Here is a 19,922-nt window from a genome sequence, read left to right as displayed (position 1 = left end):
GATGTTTCCGACAGCGTTTACCTACGTGGTTTACTTTTACGTTTCCACGTGGTTACACCGTTTTCGTGTTATTTAGTTGTGTTTGTTTATGTATGCGAATTAGATCGTTATGTGAAATTTAAAAAAAACATTAAATGTCACTGTCATAAAAATTATGTCGGTTACCTAATGTCAAATTCATGTGGATCGTGTATTCCTATCGTGTAAATAAATTAACCTATTTTTTACATAAAGATTCTACCTAGTAAATAAAATAAATCTTAAATAAAATATAGCAGGTAAATACAGTTTCCCTATGAATTCCCAGCTTCAGTCATTATAGAAAATTAAAAATAATATTAATCATGCTAATCCAATGCATACATAGATACATGTATAGGTGAGGTGTTTATCTGTGTTTAACAATAAATCTTTGTTTAGTTGTATTTGTTGGTGATTTTAGTATCCTTTCAAAAAAGGCAAAACGATGAGCGTCCGTGAATTGTTGTCAAATTGTACATTTTCTATGTTAGATGGAAAAGTGGACACTCGAATTTTGGAAACATTGAAGTGTTTGGGATTCAATAAGCCAACAAGAATTCAGGCTGAAGCTTTGCCTCATATAATGCTAGGAAAAGATTTAATAGGAGCAGCAAAGACTGGAAGCGGCAAAACATTGGCGTTTCTTATTCCTGTTGTGGATAAGTTACTTAAAATGGGTTTCACTAAGAAACATGGTTAGTAATGTTATATTAAAGCTAAACATAAATTACATACCTTACATTAATTACATAAATTACCTTACATAAATTACATACCCTTTTTGCAGATCTTCATATTTAATATAACAATGGAAATATCTATTGGATCATCATCTAGTCTTGATATTTATTAGGTTGTTGTTATATAATTTTAGGTACTGGATGTATAATACTGTCACCAACACGGGAACTAGCATTACAAACAAATAATGTGTTAAAAAAGTTGTTGAGAGGAATACATTTATCACATTGTCTCATCGTAGGTGGTGAGAAAAAGGCTAAAGATGTACTATCTTTAAGGAAAGGTAAGTTGTGAATTCAATGTAACTTTTTGTTGTTGATTTATCTACTTATTTTTGTTAATTGAAATGCCAGTAATTTTTATATCTATTCTAAAATTAATTTGTGAAAAGAAATGCTCGTGAAGGTCTAATTTCTGAGTAAATGCTTTGAACAACTTACATAAAAATTGCTTTATTGAAGTTCACTTTTGGCATTATTAACATCCTGCATTCATTTTAAATAAACTTATTTTTTGGAATGTCACAGGTTCAAATATCATAGTCAGTACTCCAGGTCGCTTATTAGACCACCTTGAAAATACTGAATCATTCAATTGTGACAACCTCAAATGTCTAATAGTAGATGAAGCCGACAAACTCTTGGAAGCTGGTTTCGAAAAGCATATCACTGGCATAATCAGTTTATTGCCAAGTAAGTTTTATTTTTGCTTAATATAGTAAAAACTTATAAGGAAATGTTATGACACTTGTATTTTTATTTGTAGATATTATCCTCATATACATTTCAAACCAATGGAAAATGTTCAATATTTTATTTGGTTTCAAATGTGTACTAGTGAACTTAATATATTTCTTTCTTTTTTTATTCAATTATATTATCATTACTGTTTTACCCAATTGAATAGAGTATAAGTTTAATCAGTTGCTTGCTCAATGTTGTTAGGACCTTTCAATAATATAAGAGTGAATGTATTTTTTTAAACAAACAGCATCAAGTAATCACCAACTGTTTTAGGTAAAAGACAAACATTACTGTTCAGTGCAACAATAGATAACAAAGTGGAAAGTCTAGCTAGATTGGCATTGAAAGCAAACCCAGTTCTAATATCAGTGAATGAAGATAAACAATCGACCGTAACTGGCCTACAACAAGGGTATTTATTTTATCACTGATTTATTTCTTGATATAATCTTGTTACAATATAATTTCTATCAAAAGTGCGATCCTCGCGACAAAATATATGAAACAAATGCGTTGTTATACTTGCGCGTTCTACAGGTGAACACGCACGAAACATGTGTAACTGAGATCAGACGCCAGGGTTGGCGCCATAATCGCAGTGTGTTCGAAAACGAATTAGGCGGCTTGTGTATGCTTTGCTATATACCTTCAAACCTCACCAATCTATTGCCTATTTTCTTATATTTATGTGTACCAATATGTATTCATAGTTTTATAATTTGATAATATCTAAAGAATAATATAAAAAAACTCCTTTTACGTTTTATTTTCTTAGGTATTGCATATGCTCAGTCCAAAATAGGATACCATGGCTGTTCAAAATGCTGAAAAAGACAAAGAAATTCAAAGTTATGGTATTCTTTTCATCCTGTAAATCTGTGGATTTTCATTACGATTTTTTCAAAAACCATTGTGGAGCTGCAGTTTTGTGCATTCATGTAAGTTAATTGCGACTTGTCATTTTATTTATCTTTGTAGCACTGGCTTCAAATTTACTCGTATATCTCCATCAGAATGTTCTAGTGATAAGAAAAGTTAGACATTGGCGAAGTTAATTTGTAGTCTACAAATAAATTTACACCAAAATACTGCAGTTGGGCGGGTGTCCAACCAAATTAAGTTATTATCATAAATAAGGTTATTTTATGATAATAACTTAATTTAGTTGTTAAGATTGTGCTTGGTGGAGACAGAGAATATTATGGGTACTATTATCAAAGTGGACCCTTGGCTCCAATGAACAATGGCTGCGGAAGAACCGGAAAAAAGCTCAGATGAAAAGAAAGAAGAAGAAAGAGAAGCTATGAGAATGCTCAGATGAAAGAGATACTTTTTATACTAAGCACAGCAACAGTCTTGCAAATGCCGCCCACCAGATGGTAAGTGGTCACCGCGGCTTATTAACGTTTACAACAATATATAGGGAGTCGCATGCGCGTTGCCGACACTTAAAGGCAATAACAATTAAAGGCACAAAGCGACTTATCGCTAAAGCAATCTCATCAAAGTCAACCTTAATAATTCATTTTCAAGGGAAAACAAAGTCAGTCAAGGAGGAAAGAAGCCTATCAGAGTTTTATTGACGCGGAAAGCGGAGCGCTATTCTGTACCGACGTTGCTGCTAGAGGACTCGATATACCATCGGTGGATTGGATTGTGCAGTATGACCCTCCTACTGATCCGAAGGTTAGTATCCTCTCTCATCTGAACGTTATCGCGGTAGTTTCGGTATAATGTAGGCTTCACACCATCGCCGTACTCGGACAGATGCCGAACTGAACGACCGATTTGTATGAGTGCTTTTATTCACCGCAACGAAAAATCAGCAATGTACCAAATGCTTCAAAGTTTGGCGAACTTTTCCGCGTTGACATCCCAGTAGTTTGTACCTTTTTGTGTATTCAAAATTTGATGTGAAAAAATGATTGTGATTATCTAAACTCTTTAGCCAAAAAACATCGGAGCTGTCTGTTTATATAGACTATAATCGCAATATTCACGGTAGTATATGGGTGGTCCTATTCTCGTTAACGTTAAGCTATTACTATACTCATTTTAATATACCCGCATACCTACTGCCGCGCTATCGATAAAAATCATTTTAACAAACAGTAAAAATCGGTCGGTATACAAAAATAAACATGATTCTGTTCTTATCGTTAACAAGTCACTTTAGAAGCAGATATAATGTTTTTACAAATTTTCTTTATATTTTATTTTTATATTTACGCAGGAATATATCCATCGAGTTGGGAGGACGGCTCGAGGTGTGAATCAGAAAGGTAGTGCAGTAATACTTCTTAGACCAGAGGAAGAGGAATTTGTCAGTTATCTGAGAAAAGAAAAAGTATTTCTGGATAAATACAGCTTTGGGGAACCACCCCGTGAAGTTCAAGACATGGTAACATTTTAATATTATTGTTCGTTCATTCTATTCTCTAAGGAACTATGGATAAAAATAAAAACATTTGTATTTTTCTGCAGGTAGGTCCGTCGTATGAATTACCTAAAACTCCTGAACTAAACAAATAAAAAATCGAAAATGCTTAGTACAACTCTTTAATTTTATCGATTTATGACTGAACACGTTAATTCAAGGGCGTCCATTGATTAGTCGGTACTTTTCAATGACAACCTTGGCTAGAAGTCAAGGTTGTCATATTGAAAAGTACCTACTACCTATAATGAATTAAGTACCTAGTGATAATAACATATATAGGTACCTACTTAGATTATAGCAAATAATTTATTGTAATATATATTTTTTTATTGTTTGCATTTGCAGCTAGAAGAATTGATAATTAAGAATGGTCTTGTGAAAACCCTGGCCAGAAAAGCGTATCTGACATTCTTAAGATGTTACAAAACGCACCCTTTGAAGAAAATCTTCAACATAAAAACTATGGATCTTAAATTGGCGGCAAAGGCATTTGGATTTTTGGAACAGCCCGATGTGGATTTTTGTATCCTTTTCGTGATTCTTATAACCATCCTTACATTTATAAAACAAAGTCGCCTGCCGCGTCTGTCTGTTCGCGATAAACTCTAAAACGACTGTACGGATATTCATGCGGTTTTTACCAATTGATAAATAGTGTGATTTCTGAGGAAGGTTTAGGTATATTATTACCCAAACGAAGTCGGGACGGGCCACTAGTTTCTGAATAAATGCTTTGTCGACAACCAATCTCGTCTTTCCTTTTACTCTCTGATCAATAATTTCTTGTTGCTACTATTCATACAGTACGATCTAAAAAGACGTGACTAGTATTACTAGTTGCTGGTGACTTGATCGACAGAAGATGTTGGCGTAAGTAGCAGTAATTTCTCAGGGTCAGCTTATTCATTAATGTTTACTTGGAATTTCCCGTGCAAAGCTTGCGAAGAAGGATAATATATGTTTATGTTAATGATTTCTATTTTTTATTTACTCTCCCTTGACACGCTCCTGGATTATTCAGATTTTTACAAAATGCAAAATCTATGAAGATGATTGCTTCTGTTATCTTCACTTTAGGTACAATATTGTAATTCCAATACGAAAGTGAAATTGACTCAGAAATAAATCAAATAGAAGACGTCAATTGATTATTACATTGTTGAAGTGCAATGCATAACTTATCTGGTCATATATTTGTCATCATTGGTCATATATTTGTTATCGTGGAAGTACATATTGTTACTATTACTATGGGTAGATTAAATCTGTAAATATAGTTTTGTGTTCCAACAGATGACAGGTTATCAATAAGGATGTTATCGCTACTTATCATCGATTTGTCACTAATATAGTAAGATTTGTTTCTAAATGCATAACAAACAAGTTCCTTGACCAGGCCAATGGAATGGACATTATGAACCAGATTACTAGATTTACTATGTATGACGGTTACTACATCTTGTTATGCCAATATTTATCGTCACTTCTAGTTACGGAGCGCAGTTTCATCGACATATAGATAATGATTTATAAATAGGTAATAATGTTTACTCTGCTAACGTTAAGTCAATATAATCTCAATAATAGTTCATATTCACACGGCATGATAAATGCGTAGATGTTAACATAATCTACACCCTTTTTTTAGATAAAACATCAGCTTATCAAGAATGCTTTATCATAGCGAATGTATCTAGGGTACTTTCAAATCAGCTCCTTTCTGAATTTAAAAATAAAATGACCACTTTGTAAAAGATAGTGTTTTATTTAGAACAACACTAGGTAATTCATTCATCAACTTATCGACCTTTTATTTCCACCTTTCTGTCTGTATATTTTGGTTTTCTCTGCCTTATTCTTGTGGTTCACGGGTGCGTTTAGAGCCTTGAAATATCCGTAGCCGCCACCGCCTTTTCTCTTAGACGGAGGTCCTTTGTTGGCTACCTTTAGTTCTACCGCGGGTGGTACTGTGAAGCCAAAGGATTTGGACACTTTGGCCAAATCTATCGTGTCTATGTCAAATATGGTCTTGAGGTGGTGCGAGTCGTAAGCCCTGAGGTAACTCTTGAATGCCTCCTTGGCGGATTGGTTCAGGAAATAGTTTCTTGATATCAGTTTCTCCAACTGTAACAAAAGGTAATGTTATTTACATCTTCATAGTTTTACGGATTTCACGAAAATAATAAGGATGCGCCGTTTCGTTATTTCTCAATAAAACTTGATGTAATTATTCAACGATTTTATTTCTGTGGATATAGCGTGGTGAAATTATTGAAATCAGTGGTAATAATTATGTATTTTTGATTATGAAATTGTTAACAAAGTTCCGAACCTATTTTCTAACAACTAGTTTGGTAATAAAAATAACCAACCTGCAACTGAATATCAGCAACCTTGTTCCACGAGAACTCGAACTCGTTGAGCGTCACTTTGGACTGCTTGAGGTATCTCAGGAACCCCAACTCTTCGGGACGCAAGAACAGGAGTGCGTGGCCGCTGGTGCCGAGACCCCGCGCTGTTCTGCCCACTCTATGGATGTATTCCTAAAATAAAAAGTAATATTACATTTATTTTATTGTAAATGGGCTGTTGGTCGTTGTACAATGATTTATTATTATTATTACTGCATAGATGTAGATCAAACTAGGGTGTAAATACCGAGCCGTTACTCATAAAAATATGAAGCATACTTTATCTTTGCTAAAGTATATTTTGTCACTATGGCACTTTAAAAAATTTGGTATTGACAGAACGAGACAAAATCGTGGATCGGGTCGGGAGGTTCCCTCTATTGTGGTTGAACTTCGCGATGGCTGACTCTTACAACTCGTGAATGGGTGCTGCCGGGGGGAACTGGTCAGCTCGATCTTTTATTAAAAGTTTTTTTTGTTTGGTTAATTATACCTATATATATGCCAATAAAAGAAACTCATTCAAACAGTGTTGGCCCCTATTATGCCAGAAGGGCTTACCATTTTTTAAATATAAATTTATGTATAATTTTTTATCAGTAATATAACAATGTAAGTACACAATAAAGTACATGGTCAAAAGGTATACTGAAACATACATTATATGGCATTTCTTCTCAGCAGTGGTTGTTCCGAAATGCTACTAATTTGTAGCTTTGGTAAACATAATTTAATTTAGAATATGACGTGAAAATGTGCCTGTGAAGGCCTAATTTCTGTATAAATGATTTGATTTTGACAAGGAGTTCTTCAAAGAGAATGTGAAAAGATTATTTTAGAGTCGGCAACGCGCGTATATGACACCCCTTCGTGATCACTTCAGGTGGGCTACAGTATAAAAGGAATTACAGAAATATATATTTACCTTAGGATCATCAGGCGGATCATATTGGACAATCCAGTCGACTGCCGGTATATCAAGCCCTCTGGCAGCCACGTCTGTGCATAGAAGTATACCAGACTCCGCATTACAGAACTGGAAGAATGTTGTGGTCCGCTTCGTTTGTTGTTGTTTGCCCTGAGAAGATAAAAGATATAAATAAATATATAGGGACAAATCACACAGATCGAGTGAGCCCCAAAGTAAGTTCGAGACTTGTTTTAAATACTAACTCCACTACTATATTCTATTACATATCTATGTTTGGTTTATGCGACCTTGTAATATAGCGGCGTCGAATTAATTTTGTGTGCTTGTAATTAATTAGTTTTTAACTCTATTTTCCGAGATTATTATTAATATAAGGGTAATATGTGTGAGAAAAAGATGAATTCGTTTATTATATGCTTTCTCATTTCCCGTTGCTTTTAAAAATGAAGATATAAATATATATTGAAAATACTATTCTTCTTTATTATATTATTCTTGAATTAAAAATTCTTACATGTATAGACATGACAGGCAGGTCGATGTAGTTGAATAGCTCGTGATGGTACTTCACAGACATACAGGTAGAAAAGAACACCATGACTTTTTTCTTCCTATTTTTCTTCAGGAATGTGAAAAGCACCATCATACGCTTCTCAGACGGGCATACTATGTACCTGAGAAATTGTATTAAAGTATTTTAGACTATACTAGGAAGAGGAACAAAGAGACGCGTTATTGCTATTTTTATCTAACAAAAGTTATGTGACAATATTCGCGTATTGTCAACCTAGCGGTTGAGCAGAAAACAAAATTCATCAATCCTCTCTGAAGCGTCTTTATCCTTCCAGGTCGGAGAGGTAAATGCGGGTTTGCATTTCAATTCTCACCATCGAATCGATTCAAAGTGAGATGTAGCGAACCAATCACATTACAGTGTGGTTGTCGTTGCGTCACAATGGCGCAATGTGATAGAAGAATACGACGAGGAATAGATTCGATGGTGAGAAGTGAAATGCAAACTTGCACTTTGCCAATGGTATTCAAAACCTCGGGACTCTCAAACGATGTCCCACCTCACTAACGAAATCCTTAGTCCAGCTGTTTCGATGGCAATAATGGTAAAGCTTAACATTTGTAGTGGACGTAGATATTACCCTTGCTCCAGAGAGTCGACAGTGGCCTGTTCCCTGTGGTCATCGACCCCGACGTACACAGGTTCGTGCTTGACTGCGAGCGCCGTCAGAGCTTCCGTCTTCTTCGTCTGAGTGGCACTGAACAGCATGGTTTGACGACGTTCTGATAAATTACGTATTTTTTTAGTTGTCATCTTTATTTTACAATATAATATTTGTTGCCCAAAAAACATTAACATTTTTAAATAAATAAAAGATTACAAATTGAGAATCTCCTTTTTTTGAAGTCGGTTAATCTATACTATTATTATAAAGAGGTAAGCGTTTGTGAGTTGTTTTGTGTTTGAGGCGGGTAATCTCCGAAACTACTGGACCGATTTAAAAAATTTTTTCACCATTTGAAAGGTACATTATGCAAGATTGCTATAGGCTATATTTTATCTCAAAATTCCTACGGGAGCGAAACCTTGGGCAACATCTAGTAAACAAATAAATCTATTGGGTGGATTTCAATGAAATTTGGCACACATTAAGAATATATCCTAGTAGCTATACATTTTATACTGAACTCAAAATTCAATTCAGGTTAGTTGTATGGGAGCCAAATCAAATGTTTATTTTAGTTTGTTTTTTAGTATCTGTTGTTATAGCGACAACAGAAATACATCATCTGTGAAAATTTCAGCTGTCTATCACATTTCATAACATATAGCCTGTTGACAGACGATACTCATATTATGGATGTACAAGTCACCACTTTGGTAGTAGAGTTTTGTTTTACTCGGCAACAAGGGAAACTAAACATACTTGGCAACAATTTGATGATCTGTTTGACTTCCTCTTCAAAACCAATCTCCAGTATTCTGTCAGCCTCATCAATGACAAGGCATTGGAGATTTTTGTACAAAAAGTCGGGCGTGTTCTGCAGGTGATCCAACAGTCGACCAGGTGTTGCAACCAAAATATTTATGCCTGAAATTTTAGAAAATATTTTTCGATAAACACATGAAAATAACTTATTTATATATATATTTATAATTTAAAAACCGGCCATGGTTTGATGTTCGACCCAGGAAAAAGAATACTAAAAACATGATATTTTTTTGTTAGGAGATAAATCAATTACAACGCTTACCTATAAAAAATTGAGATTTAAAATACTAAAAAAGTGATGATTTTGCATGTCATATGAAAAGGTGCAGAAAACAAATATTTGTTTTAATAGTGAATAGGTAACACATTTTTATTCATTTAAATAACTGGAATCATACTTCTTCATAATAAAACATACCTTTAGATAATTTCTGTGCTTCTGTAGTTCTGTTAGCCCCACCCATCACCAGTCCATAAGTATGATGATGATACTTCATCAATTCCATCAATACTCCAAATGTCTGCATTGACAATTCTCTTGTTGGTGACAGAATAATTACTCCCGTACCTTTAGATAAAATTAAAAAAATATTAAAAACACATTTCTTTTTTTTGTCAAGTTAAAATAGAGTGTAAATGATCAGATATCCATTCTGTGTTCATAAAACTGCTCAAACACACACTTCTCACACTCCAGCAGTTGTTATAAATCAGCAACAAAAGAGCTTCAACATTGAAAAATGGAGACTCAATTTGTTGATGATTATGAACAAACACCTAGGAAGTATGGAGTCTAGTCTTCACATTCGCCTTTTTGTCATCATTTGTTTAGTAGGTAAAAAGATTAAAACATAATGTATTGGCTCACATTAAAAATTTCTGATTGATTGATTTTCAAAAGTAATAAATTACAAGACTTATTACTACATCATAAGTAAAAAGAAATTATAAGAAAATTTAAATTACCATTTCTTGGCTTGAATTTGAGTTTATAAATAAGGTCAATGGCAGGTATCAGAAATGCCAGAGTCTTTCCTGACCCAGTTCTTGCTGCTCCGACAAGATCCCGGCCTTCTAACAAAGGTGGTATAGCTTTAGCTTGGATTTCAGTCATTGTGGTGAAGCCCATGTCCTTGATGCCCATAAGAGTGGGCTCACACACTTTGCCTTCCGAAGTTGAGAATTTCTGATCTGATAATATGCCAAGGCATAAACTTGAACCTGGTACTGAAATATAAAAATAAACTTGCTTATTATAAAAAATAACTACCACTAAAAAAAACTACTACTAAAAAAAGAACTACCATAGTTCCCGAGAGTAGACACACTGAACTAAACTAACTTAGTAGGCATCCTAGTTTGTTTGAATATGCTAGTCTCTCGGAACTGCTAGATAGACAAAGCACACACTTACATTGGCTTTCCTCATTGGGTTTGCTGTCTATTTCATTGTCAGAGTCGTCCTGGTCTTCATTTTCAGAGTCATTGTCCTTAACTTCCTCTTTTATTTCTATAGGTTCTTCATTGACTTCAGCCTTGTGCTTTTTACGTTTTTCTAAAAAATTAATATAATTTCACTATAATATAACACAAGCTGCAGGTTAGAGAAGAACTGAACAATTGAGAGACGAAACATCGTTCCAGATAGGCCCATAAAAACCACTTAATAACTTGAGGTCCATGCTTTATGGTAAAAAATTATAAATTATAAATGAGTATAAGTAATTACTTACTCTTAGATACTATTACTTCATTGTTTTCGTGTGGTCTTTTATTTGCTTCCTGAGGTTCAGAATCTGAAAAATTTAATTAAGTTATATGGAAATTTTTTTTGGGAATAAAAATCTCTACTATGCAGAGGTTATGTTCAGCGAAAGTTACCTTTAGTTACATTTGATTTCTGACTCATGAGCTTCACTTTCTTCTTTTCTCTTTTTTTAATCTTGCGCATCAAAATCTTGTCTGGAGTAGGCATTTTTATTAGCTATTTATGAAAAAATTAATAAAATAAACGTGGTTCACACAAAAACAAAACTTCGTTGCCAAACCAAATCACCACATGACATGAAAAATGTCTCAAAATGTCATGTAGTCATAATGACATTATAATTTTTTTGGTAGCGTTTATCAGACAAAGGCTTATAAAGCCATACAGCCATATTGTGACGTATAGTTTGACCTAACCATTTATTATCTATTATATTCTTATTATGTGGACCGAACACAGGTATAAAAACGTACCGAAGAATAATTTAATTTGTGCGAGTACGTAATAAGCCGCTAGCTACAAAGTTAAGGGAATTTTGAGTCTTGCAAGTTCAGCTTTCAAAAGTTCTTTGGTTTCAGACATCACCGCGTTTAATACTAGTTGTTTTAAAGCGCACTTTTAGTTATTCGTACATGTTTGCTGGTCCACCCACGTTACTAATTAAATATGTTGATGTCAATGTTATAGATATGTACTTTTTATCAAATCGAAATTAAGGGACGGCGGATTTATCGATAAAAAAAATATACCTACTTAAATCATAAATATAAAAACATACATAATGAATTAGAATCGAATAGGTGCGTGCTTGTTTCGGTGTTTAACACACACTCTGCACACAAGTGAATACCATTATAAATCCAGCGTATTGCATTTTTGTTAGAAGATGTACCTACCTACTTACCACATAGATAACTATTATGTAATTAGTTCTCTATGAAGTTACGTAGGTACGTAATAAAATAAACCAATACACATTGTATACGTAGGTACCTGTCTACCTACCTGTACCTAAGATTAAATATTTAATACGTGTATGTTTGTAAATACCATAGAAATGTTTTAAAAAAAAACATATCTACCACTGCGGCGGCTTATGCTTTATTTTCTCTCTGTAAAAAAAAAGAAATCTGGTGATAGCTCACCATAATTAAATAAACACAAAGTAAATAAATACATTTATTACCTAGGTATATATTGACAACTATTAGTATCGATGCTATTACTATACCATTATCTCGATGCTGATCACAGAGTTTGACTTTGGGTCAATTACACAGGCAGCAGGCAGTTAATTGGGCCTGCCAGTGATCGCTTCGATTCTTCTATTTGGAGCAGGATAGGTACAACTTTATTTTCTAGTTTGCGTGGTTGTGGTTGAGAAATAATGAGCGGTGGTGGTATAGGTTTTGTATGTTTTGTAAAAGTTACGAGCTACAAAAATAGATAAAATGCGAGTTTAATTTAGTAAATAAGTAGGTGATACGTGTGATATGGCTCATAATCAAACAAATCTTCATTTATTGCTGACTAATTTTGTTACCTGTTTAGTACTTAGGTAAATGCTGCGTGAATATATATCTTCCGACTTATTATTTTCATGCCTAATATGTTTTTATTTCTACTTACATAATTTTTAGGGTTCCGTACTGTTGTACTAGTTGTCCGTCTGTCTGTCCGTCTGACAAGACCCTCTTTCTCAGGAACGCGTAAAGGTATCAAGTTGAAATTTATACCAAATACCTAGGTCTACGGTTTATTCAGCTGGGAAAAATTAAACTTATACGTTAACGGGATCAAAAAATATGACCGATTATGTCGCATATTTTGCGATATTTTGCTATTTAACAAGGGAATCAAAACCTATAGGGTACTTCCCGTAGACCAAGAGTCATGAAATTTTGCAAAAAGTTGGGGCATACCGTACTGATAAATATAGACTGAAAAAAAAAATCTCAAAATTGGTAATTTACCACAGAAAAAAGTTATATTTGTAATTTATTCCATACAAAATGAGTGTATTTTGCGATTTCACAAAGGTACTCACTGCTATTACAGTTGCCCAAGTCATCCATAGTGAGCCAGTACAAGTACCTACCTACATCAAATTATACGACAAATATTTTTCGGAGTCTAATAATAGGTATTCTGGTAGGTAAGTATAGTACTATGATGTAACAAAAAAGTTAATCTCAATCCATATCTACACAAGTACAGCCAATAACAGCATTACCTTTTGTTTTTGTAACAAGTTTGAACACAAAGTAACATTGTTAAGGAAAGCAAATGTACCTCAGCATGGCGGGTCCTATTAAACTCGTAATTGGTTCGCGCGGCCTAATTACTGCGTCCCGTGTCCCGCTATTCTCTTATCAATTATGGGATGTGTGTCCCTGTGAGACCAGTCTATTTCCATACCAAAGCTTTACGCCCATAGAGTAACTGTATAATGATATAGGTACCTACTTTTTGATATTTTAGACTCAAAATCAATAATTATCACACTGATTTTAAAAAGATAACTCTACTTATGTATAAAGTTTAGGTGGGTGAATTTTCGAGCGTTTCGACCGCCGTCATTTTCCTACCCCTAACACAGATTATTAAATTAGAGTAGTGAAAAGTTTATTGTCTTTGTTGAAATTTGAAGAAGGGTAATGACGGCGGTCAAAACGCTCTAAAATTCACCAGTACCACATAGAATAATATAAATAATCAAAAGGATAAAAAAAAGATACACAATCATAAACATACATAAATATTTTAAGGGAAGTGGAGACGAAAGAGTAGGAAAGCGGAGCCTGAGAGAGAGATAAATACTTAGAATTGATACATCTCATATAATCAAAGATCTCATGTTACTTAAAATAAACCAAGCCAGTCTAATGAGTTCTTAAATTAGATGGGTTTTAGGAAATCCTTTTCAACGAGGTAAAAAATACAGCCGAATTCCTTAGGTACCTGTATCCTATATCTACCTAAGTACTTTTCATTAGCAAATTAGTGAAAAACCGAAAATACATCGAATACTTATTGACCAAAAAGTTTCAAGAAACACAAAGACACAATTTTGATAATTAATTTTCATTGTTAAGTGTAAATAATAAAATCAATTACAAGTAGGTGTAGTTATACCAGCGCTGTGTTTTCAACCATTTTAGGTATCAGTATCGTTGGCACCTACCTACCTACCTAAGTATTTACATTGTGACATATTAATAGTATTCTATTATTTTGCCCATTATTCATCACGATTATATACAAACAGGAGCTAAGAACTTTTTGCAAACTTCACCATTTATGAATGATTCGTGTTAATATCTACATTTCCTCAATGTGGTAACGGGCTTATTACCATTAAACCTAAACTTTGCGGAGAAAGCCGAAAAGATAAACACAAACATAAATTCATTAGTTTTCAGTACCCATGCATGCTTTTATAGACGGCATAACTCGCTCCGTAAATTATCTAAGCTACGAGCGCTTTCAGAACTTTTAATGGAGTCAATTTGGCCTCGCATTCAAAACATCTAACGTATAGTATGGAGAGCTCCAGGTAAGTACGATTTATACAAGCATTAGTGGGGGGCCTTTCATGCGAGAGCCAACTTGAAATATTTATGCTGCCTTCCGAATGGTCAGAGGAGTCAAAGCTTCATATCTGAAGTACCTAATTCGGTGTGCAGCGAAAAAGGTGCATTTTGCTATAAAAGAATTTGTCGCAACGAATTTCGATCTTTGCTTTTGTATCGCGATGTTAGGGATTCTGTCGCCGTTTTATTTGCAGTGCGAGGACTCGTCAGATACAGGCGAGCTGCCACCATTTGCTTTTGAAAAAATCGTTCAGTGCTGTGAATGAATAAAGGTAAGAGCTACTGCATGTTTAATCGGGCTATAGAGAACGGAAAAAGTAGACATGGCCTGGCAGATAGGAAAGTTTGAAAGTGTGCCAAATAGATGTTGAAGTTTAGCGCTTCTAGCGCTAGTGATTACAAAGTGTCGAAAAAAACAACTTAAGTTGGAAACCGTTGAAAATATGAAGCCACGTCTATAATGAGCTTGGCTAGTAGCGAAACTTTTATCTTTGATGAAGTTGGTGTTTATTTATTTGCAAAAGTTGTATAATGAATTGTAAATATTGCTATATTATTACATAAGTACATAGGTACCTACAATATTTGTTGGTACCTACTATTGTGAAGCAAATCCAAAGAACCTTTTACCTGGGACCAATTGATATTATTTTTAGGCGTTGGCCGTTTTCTATATTCATTAATCAATCGCTCTCAAACATTGAATGAAAAGCTATCAACAAATTAAAATTTTGGCGCAGCACCATGAAATGCCATAAAAATAAATTTCATTGCCAAACCAATTTTTCCGAAGTGTTCAATACTCGATGCTTGGATGCCGTTAACAATTCGGCTTGAAGGCAGTTAAGGAACTTTTAATCGAGCAATTTGGAGGTGTATTGAAAACAAGCAGCGAGCGACAGAATTGGACCAGCTTGCTCCAGTTGTTCTCACCTCACCGATTAAGAAAAGCAATTTTAATTCCACGGTTTTCTTTGTTTCTGTTGTTTTTTTTATAGCCGTAGAACTGGATACTGGTGAGAATTTAATTAAAGGGTTGGTTCATTATTTATTGGATTCCATTAAACGTTTTTCCTTATTTCGCTACTGTCAATGGATTTGACTAAACAGTAACTTGTTGCTTCACCTTTATTTTAATGAAATACAAAATATTTTGTTATACTTAATAGGTATAATTGAAGAAAGCCACGTACAGAGTCGGAACAACTAAAGATAAAAGTTAATCCGTTTAGTTGATCGGAGTGGAAAACAGGATATTTGGAGGTAGCGCACTTACAGTAAACTTATAAAAATATCGAAGCCTTTATACTTAACTACACTTTTGGTGATTTGTGTACTTCGAGAAATACCTCCGAATTTGACTTAGATAGGTACCTTGACAAGAGAATGATATATTTAACAATGTAATTTAATTCACTATTCAAGTTACCAGTACTCTATTACTCTGAGTAGAGTACCATGAATAAAGTTTTTGATTGTCAACGATACAACCCGGCACCCTAATTAAACGACCTACTATTCCTAGGATAAACGAACATAGTTACCTATGTTAAGTAAAATTAATATAATTCTGCTCCCAGTGCAGTTTGCCTAGAGTAGACCGAATGCAGTCCATTAAAAGTTTGCCAACATTTAGACGAAAATCAGTTCTTAGTCAACAAGCATCCCCATTTTTCGAAGTGGTTGTTGGAGAGATTTTTGAATTTAAATTTTCGTAACTATAGGTATTACATTAAATAACAATTCGTCTACTAAAATCGCCCTTTCTTTTTTTAATGGCCGAAAATATTCGTTTTTTGCAACCCTCCTATAAACCGTTTTGGGCCCACCGTCGCTGTGGAGTGATCCAATTTGTCTAATATTTGATCTGCATTGAGAAGTCACAGGTTCCATCGGAGGTACATCACTGATTCCGTTTCAAACGAAATGTTTCAGACGTAAAAGGAAAATTGGTATTTTTTCGTAAAATCGAAAAGGCAGTGGAGTATTTATGTGAGTACTTAGACTAACGTATCATTGTACATATGAGTGCCTCCGTCAGATGTGAGTGCCAATTATATTCATAATAGGATACCTACAGATATAATGAAACACAATTGGCTACTTGATTGAATTAATTTATTATAGATAAATAACTATTTATTTTTTAATTAACTCTTCTTCATATTCTTCTTCCTCATGACTGAGGGTCGTGATCATTACGTGAAACACAAAATACACACAACAACTTTCTTGGCACTTTCAATGTAATGGTTTGCCTTTGACTTCTCCATTTCACATACAAGTTAATAATCAACTAACACAGAATTAGGGAAAATTACATAATTTAATCTATATTTTTCACGTAAAATAATATACATAAACTGATGGAGCATAGATTGAATAGAAAGAGGCAAATAGATCCTTCATTATATTACACAAATACGAAAATTATTATCCATCTTACGCAGACGTGTAATATCATATAATAATTCTAAATTGACGGATGCCTATCCTAAAATTCCACTCTAATATATTGTAACAATGGCTTTGTTTTAAAGTACGAAAGTGATATAACTTAGTATAAAAATGTTTCGGAACTTGCCGCGAACTGCTCGGGCGAAAGTAATTCAAACAAAGTAGATAAAAGTTGCGGCGCTAAAGAAGCGATTAAAAGAAAAATTAGCATTCTTTCAAATTAATTACTTCCATAATAAAAGTTTTTACGAGAAAATATAAGAGTATAATCCGAATATTTTCAGCCAAGTTTAGATGATTTCTCGTTTCAAAATGTATTGTTTATTACTGCATCCCTTTTGGTAATGTTTCAACTTTTTATTTGGATGTAGGTAAGTATCTGTTGAATAAATTATTTGTGTTGTAGAGAATTACAAACAATTGAAAATAAAAATAAAATATTTGTTTCAGGTGTAATAAGGTCAAGTGCTGAGGTTTTTTTCACTTAGATTTGTAAAAAATAATGTCCTATTGACACGTTGCAAGGTTGCCAGTTAAGTATTTTTAGTAGAGTTTATGTTGAAAATAGAACTAGGGCAAAAAGGGTGAATTCTTAGTGTCCCGGTCCCCGAGCTATTAATTCGTACTTAGTTTCTTTGCCGATATCGAGTTGCACCCATCAATAACTCGTTATGGCAACGGGATTTCCTTAAGGCGCTACATATATAGGAACACATTTAGGGCAATGGCAAATTTTCTTTTTTTAAGTTCATTAGAAACTGAGCTCCGACGCTCAAAGGCTGAGAAAGCAATCGGGATCACGCTCAGATGAGAGAGAGAAAAAGAGAGGAAACATTTGTATTTCGGAGTCAAAAATAAGCAGAATATGCTATCCTTTTCAATATTGCTACAAAAGATCATCCTTATTTATTTTATCTATGATCCTATCTATACTAATATCAAAAACGTTTATATTATTAATACTTCGAATACTGATGTTATATCTGATTATATATATATATGTTATATCTGAAGTATAGTCGCATCTGACCTATATTTTCAATAAAAAAGTTTGTGTATATTTTACTTTCATGTATCTTAATTAAAATAACACGAATTACGCTCTATTTCAACTACATTAACAGTGTCTGTGGTTCATTGTGAATTCCCTCGAAACTTAAATTAGAACTTCACTAATCTGGATTATCAGGCGGCACAGCAGAATTAGCGGCGTCGTGGCGAAACGACGACTGTGATAAATTCAGCTCACTCACGCCTGAGCAAATACACAAACTTTCGAATATAACTTCAAATGCTTACAATACAGATGCGCAGAGCAGCCAAAAAGTAATATACTACAGAGCTACGAGAGACCTACTGCGGCTATGGTCATACGACGAACATGGCTACAGTACCTAGGTCTTTGGTTCTCGCGTGTTCTCGGATGCACAAAGGATGTGAGGTCGCGTACTCCAGAGTCAGAGAAAAAAATAAACGTTACGAATAGGAAATTTTCGTTTTGATTTTACAACCGGTCGACCGCCTGGCCTCTTTGGGAATGCTATTGTTTTTTCGTATCAGCGGCCAAAGCAATATACGATGTCCATGAGGCGAAATGAAATAGTACTATTCTAGTGCGGAACCACATGCAAAGGTTGTTAATAGAATGTAAGCTGTTAACAAAGACAAATTTAAATTAAAAATTCTTTATTCAATTTAGTATGATATATATATCACTTATTGACGTCAAAAAATTACTTAAACTAAGTCTACTGCCGACTTCCAAAGCGCAGGTGAAGAGGAAGCGGCGCAACAAACTTCACCGCAGCCTTTTCTCCAAGGACGTCAATTAACAAATATAGGTCTTATACATATATTAAAAATTAGGAGGACGAATTTACAATCACAATCTATGAAACTAAGCTAAAAGCCCCTAGAACCACGAGGCCGTGGGCGATTCCGTTATTGTTCCGCCGCGCTAAGTCACATCAATGAAATGATCTATCACCTACTATCACGTCTAGTGTTGGGAATTGTACTTAGGTTAGTGAGATAAACACCAGTTATGTCTCCTTTGACAATAACAATCATTTTAGTTCCGACGGGGTCGTTCTCAGAATAACGCGCTAAACAAATTAAAGATAGTGGAAATGTGTAAACTGACAAAAGCTTTATTTTCTTTCCCATACAATCATTCCATTTCTTTTGACATTAGTTAAAATAATAAGAAAAGGGAAATACTTGAAACTGTTCAAATGACCATCATGATAATAACTATAACTAAAAAAATAAACACGATTCTTGAAAACCCTGGATAAAACCTAGAATAGTCAATCCGTAGAAGCTGCCACTTCTTGTTACACAGAATTGATATTTCAACACCAATTTTTCTCATCACCATGTCATATTGATTGTACATAATTTCTGTAGTTTCCTCATTTTGTGTCAATAGTCTGCTCCGTTAATTGAAACTGAGTAAACCCACAGAAGCAATTTATGATGGCTAATAAATGGCTTTAGTATGTGCTGGATACGGTCTGCCTAGCTGTTTGTTCTGCTGTAATGGATATTATATGATGTTTTTGTAAAACGCCGCATGAGGAAACGCGCGAAGAAAATTGATGATATTAATATTTCGCGCGAAGTGGATCATGTGGCGCTGCAAAGTTTTATGAATTTAATCAAGTGCTTGAACGAGAAGTGAAATGTTATAAGTATTTTTTAGCTTCTAAAACATAAGACACAGTTCTTAAAATTATTACCTACCAATGCTATAAGAGCTGTATGTTTACAACTTGTATATTAATGTAAGAAATACTGAATGGCTTTAAA

The 19,922-nt window shown here is 34.2% G+C and overlaps 2 protein-coding genes across 4 annotated transcripts; one reads left to right on the top strand and one right to left on the bottom strand.

The window, feature by feature from the left end:
• Window positions 1-131: 131 nt before the first annotated feature.
• Window positions 132-4,918, top strand: LOC128672269 (ATP-dependent RNA helicase DDX18-like). 3 transcript variants are annotated; one of them, XM_053749303.1, is made up of 10 exons: window positions 132-278; window positions 443-716; window positions 896-1,045; window positions 1,290-1,454; window positions 1,779-1,917; window positions 2,281-2,443; window positions 3,039-3,191; window positions 3,739-3,906; window positions 4,291-4,468; window positions 4,750-4,918. In XM_053749303.1, exons 2-10 carry the CDS (start codon window positions 467-469, stop codon window positions 4,767-4,769), a joined length of 1,386 nt encoding a protein of 461 aa, XP_053605278.1. In that variant the 5' UTR covers window positions 132-278; window positions 443-466; the 3' UTR covers window positions 4,770-4,918. The 3 variants fall into 3 exon arrangements, with proteins under 3 accessions (XP_053605278.1, XP_053605279.1, XP_053605280.1); XM_053749304.2 differs by having other exon boundaries at window positions 154-278; window positions 513-716; XM_053749305.2 differs by having other exon boundaries at window positions 177-379; window positions 513-716.
• Window positions 4,750-11,366, bottom strand: pit (pitchoune). Its single transcript, XM_053749300.1, has 11 exons — window positions 11,175-11,366; window positions 11,027-11,089; window positions 10,708-10,848; window positions 10,260-10,520; window positions 9,712-9,861; window positions 9,228-9,392; window positions 8,442-8,583; window positions 7,802-7,961; window positions 7,282-7,434; window positions 6,318-6,488; window positions 4,750-6,069 (listed from the first exon to the last, which is right to left on the bottom strand). Exons 1-11 carry the CDS (start codon window positions 11,266-11,268, stop codon window positions 5,740-5,742), a joined length of 1,830 nt encoding a protein of 609 aa, XP_053605275.1. The 5' UTR covers window positions 11,269-11,366; the 3' UTR covers window positions 4,750-5,739.
• Between the last annotated feature and the right edge of the window lie 8,556 nt (window positions 11,367-19,922).

This window comes from Plodia interpunctella, chromosome 9 (assembly GCF_027563975.2).
Source record: "Plodia interpunctella isolate USDA-ARS_2022_Savannah chromosome 9, ilPloInte3.2, whole genome shotgun sequence".
NCBI classification, from domain to species: domain Eukaryota; kingdom Metazoa; phylum Arthropoda; class Insecta; order Lepidoptera; family Pyralidae; genus Plodia; species Plodia interpunctella.
Note: the sequence above shows the minus strand (reverse complement) of the source record. Positions and strands in the feature narration are given on the sequence as shown.

Bases quoted from the DNA above. Each gene is read 5' to 3' on its own strand.
- LOC128672269 (XM_053749303.1), top strand. From the start codon at position 467: ATGAGCGTCCGTGAATTGTTGTCAAATTGTACATTTTCTATGTTAGAT. The intron at 717-895 runs GTTAGTAATGTT...ATATAATTTTAG, and splicing joins GGGTTTCACTAAGAAACATG to GTACTGGATGTATAATACTG. The intron at 3,907-4,290 runs GTAACATTTTAA...TTGCATTTGCAG, and splicing joins CCCGTGAAGTTCAAGACATG to CTAGAAGAATTGATAATTAA.
- pit (XM_053749300.1), bottom strand. From the start codon at position 11,268: ATGCCTACTCCAGACAAGATTTTGATGCGCAAGATTAAAAAAAGAGAA. The intron at 8,584-9,227 runs GTATGTTTAGTT...GTAATTTATCAG, and splicing joins GATCATCAAATTGTTGCCAA to AACGTCGTCAAACCATGCTG. The intron at 6,070-6,317 runs GTTGGTTATTTT...CTTTTGTTACAG, and splicing joins TTGCTGATATTCAGTTGCAG to TTGGAGAAACTGATATCAAG.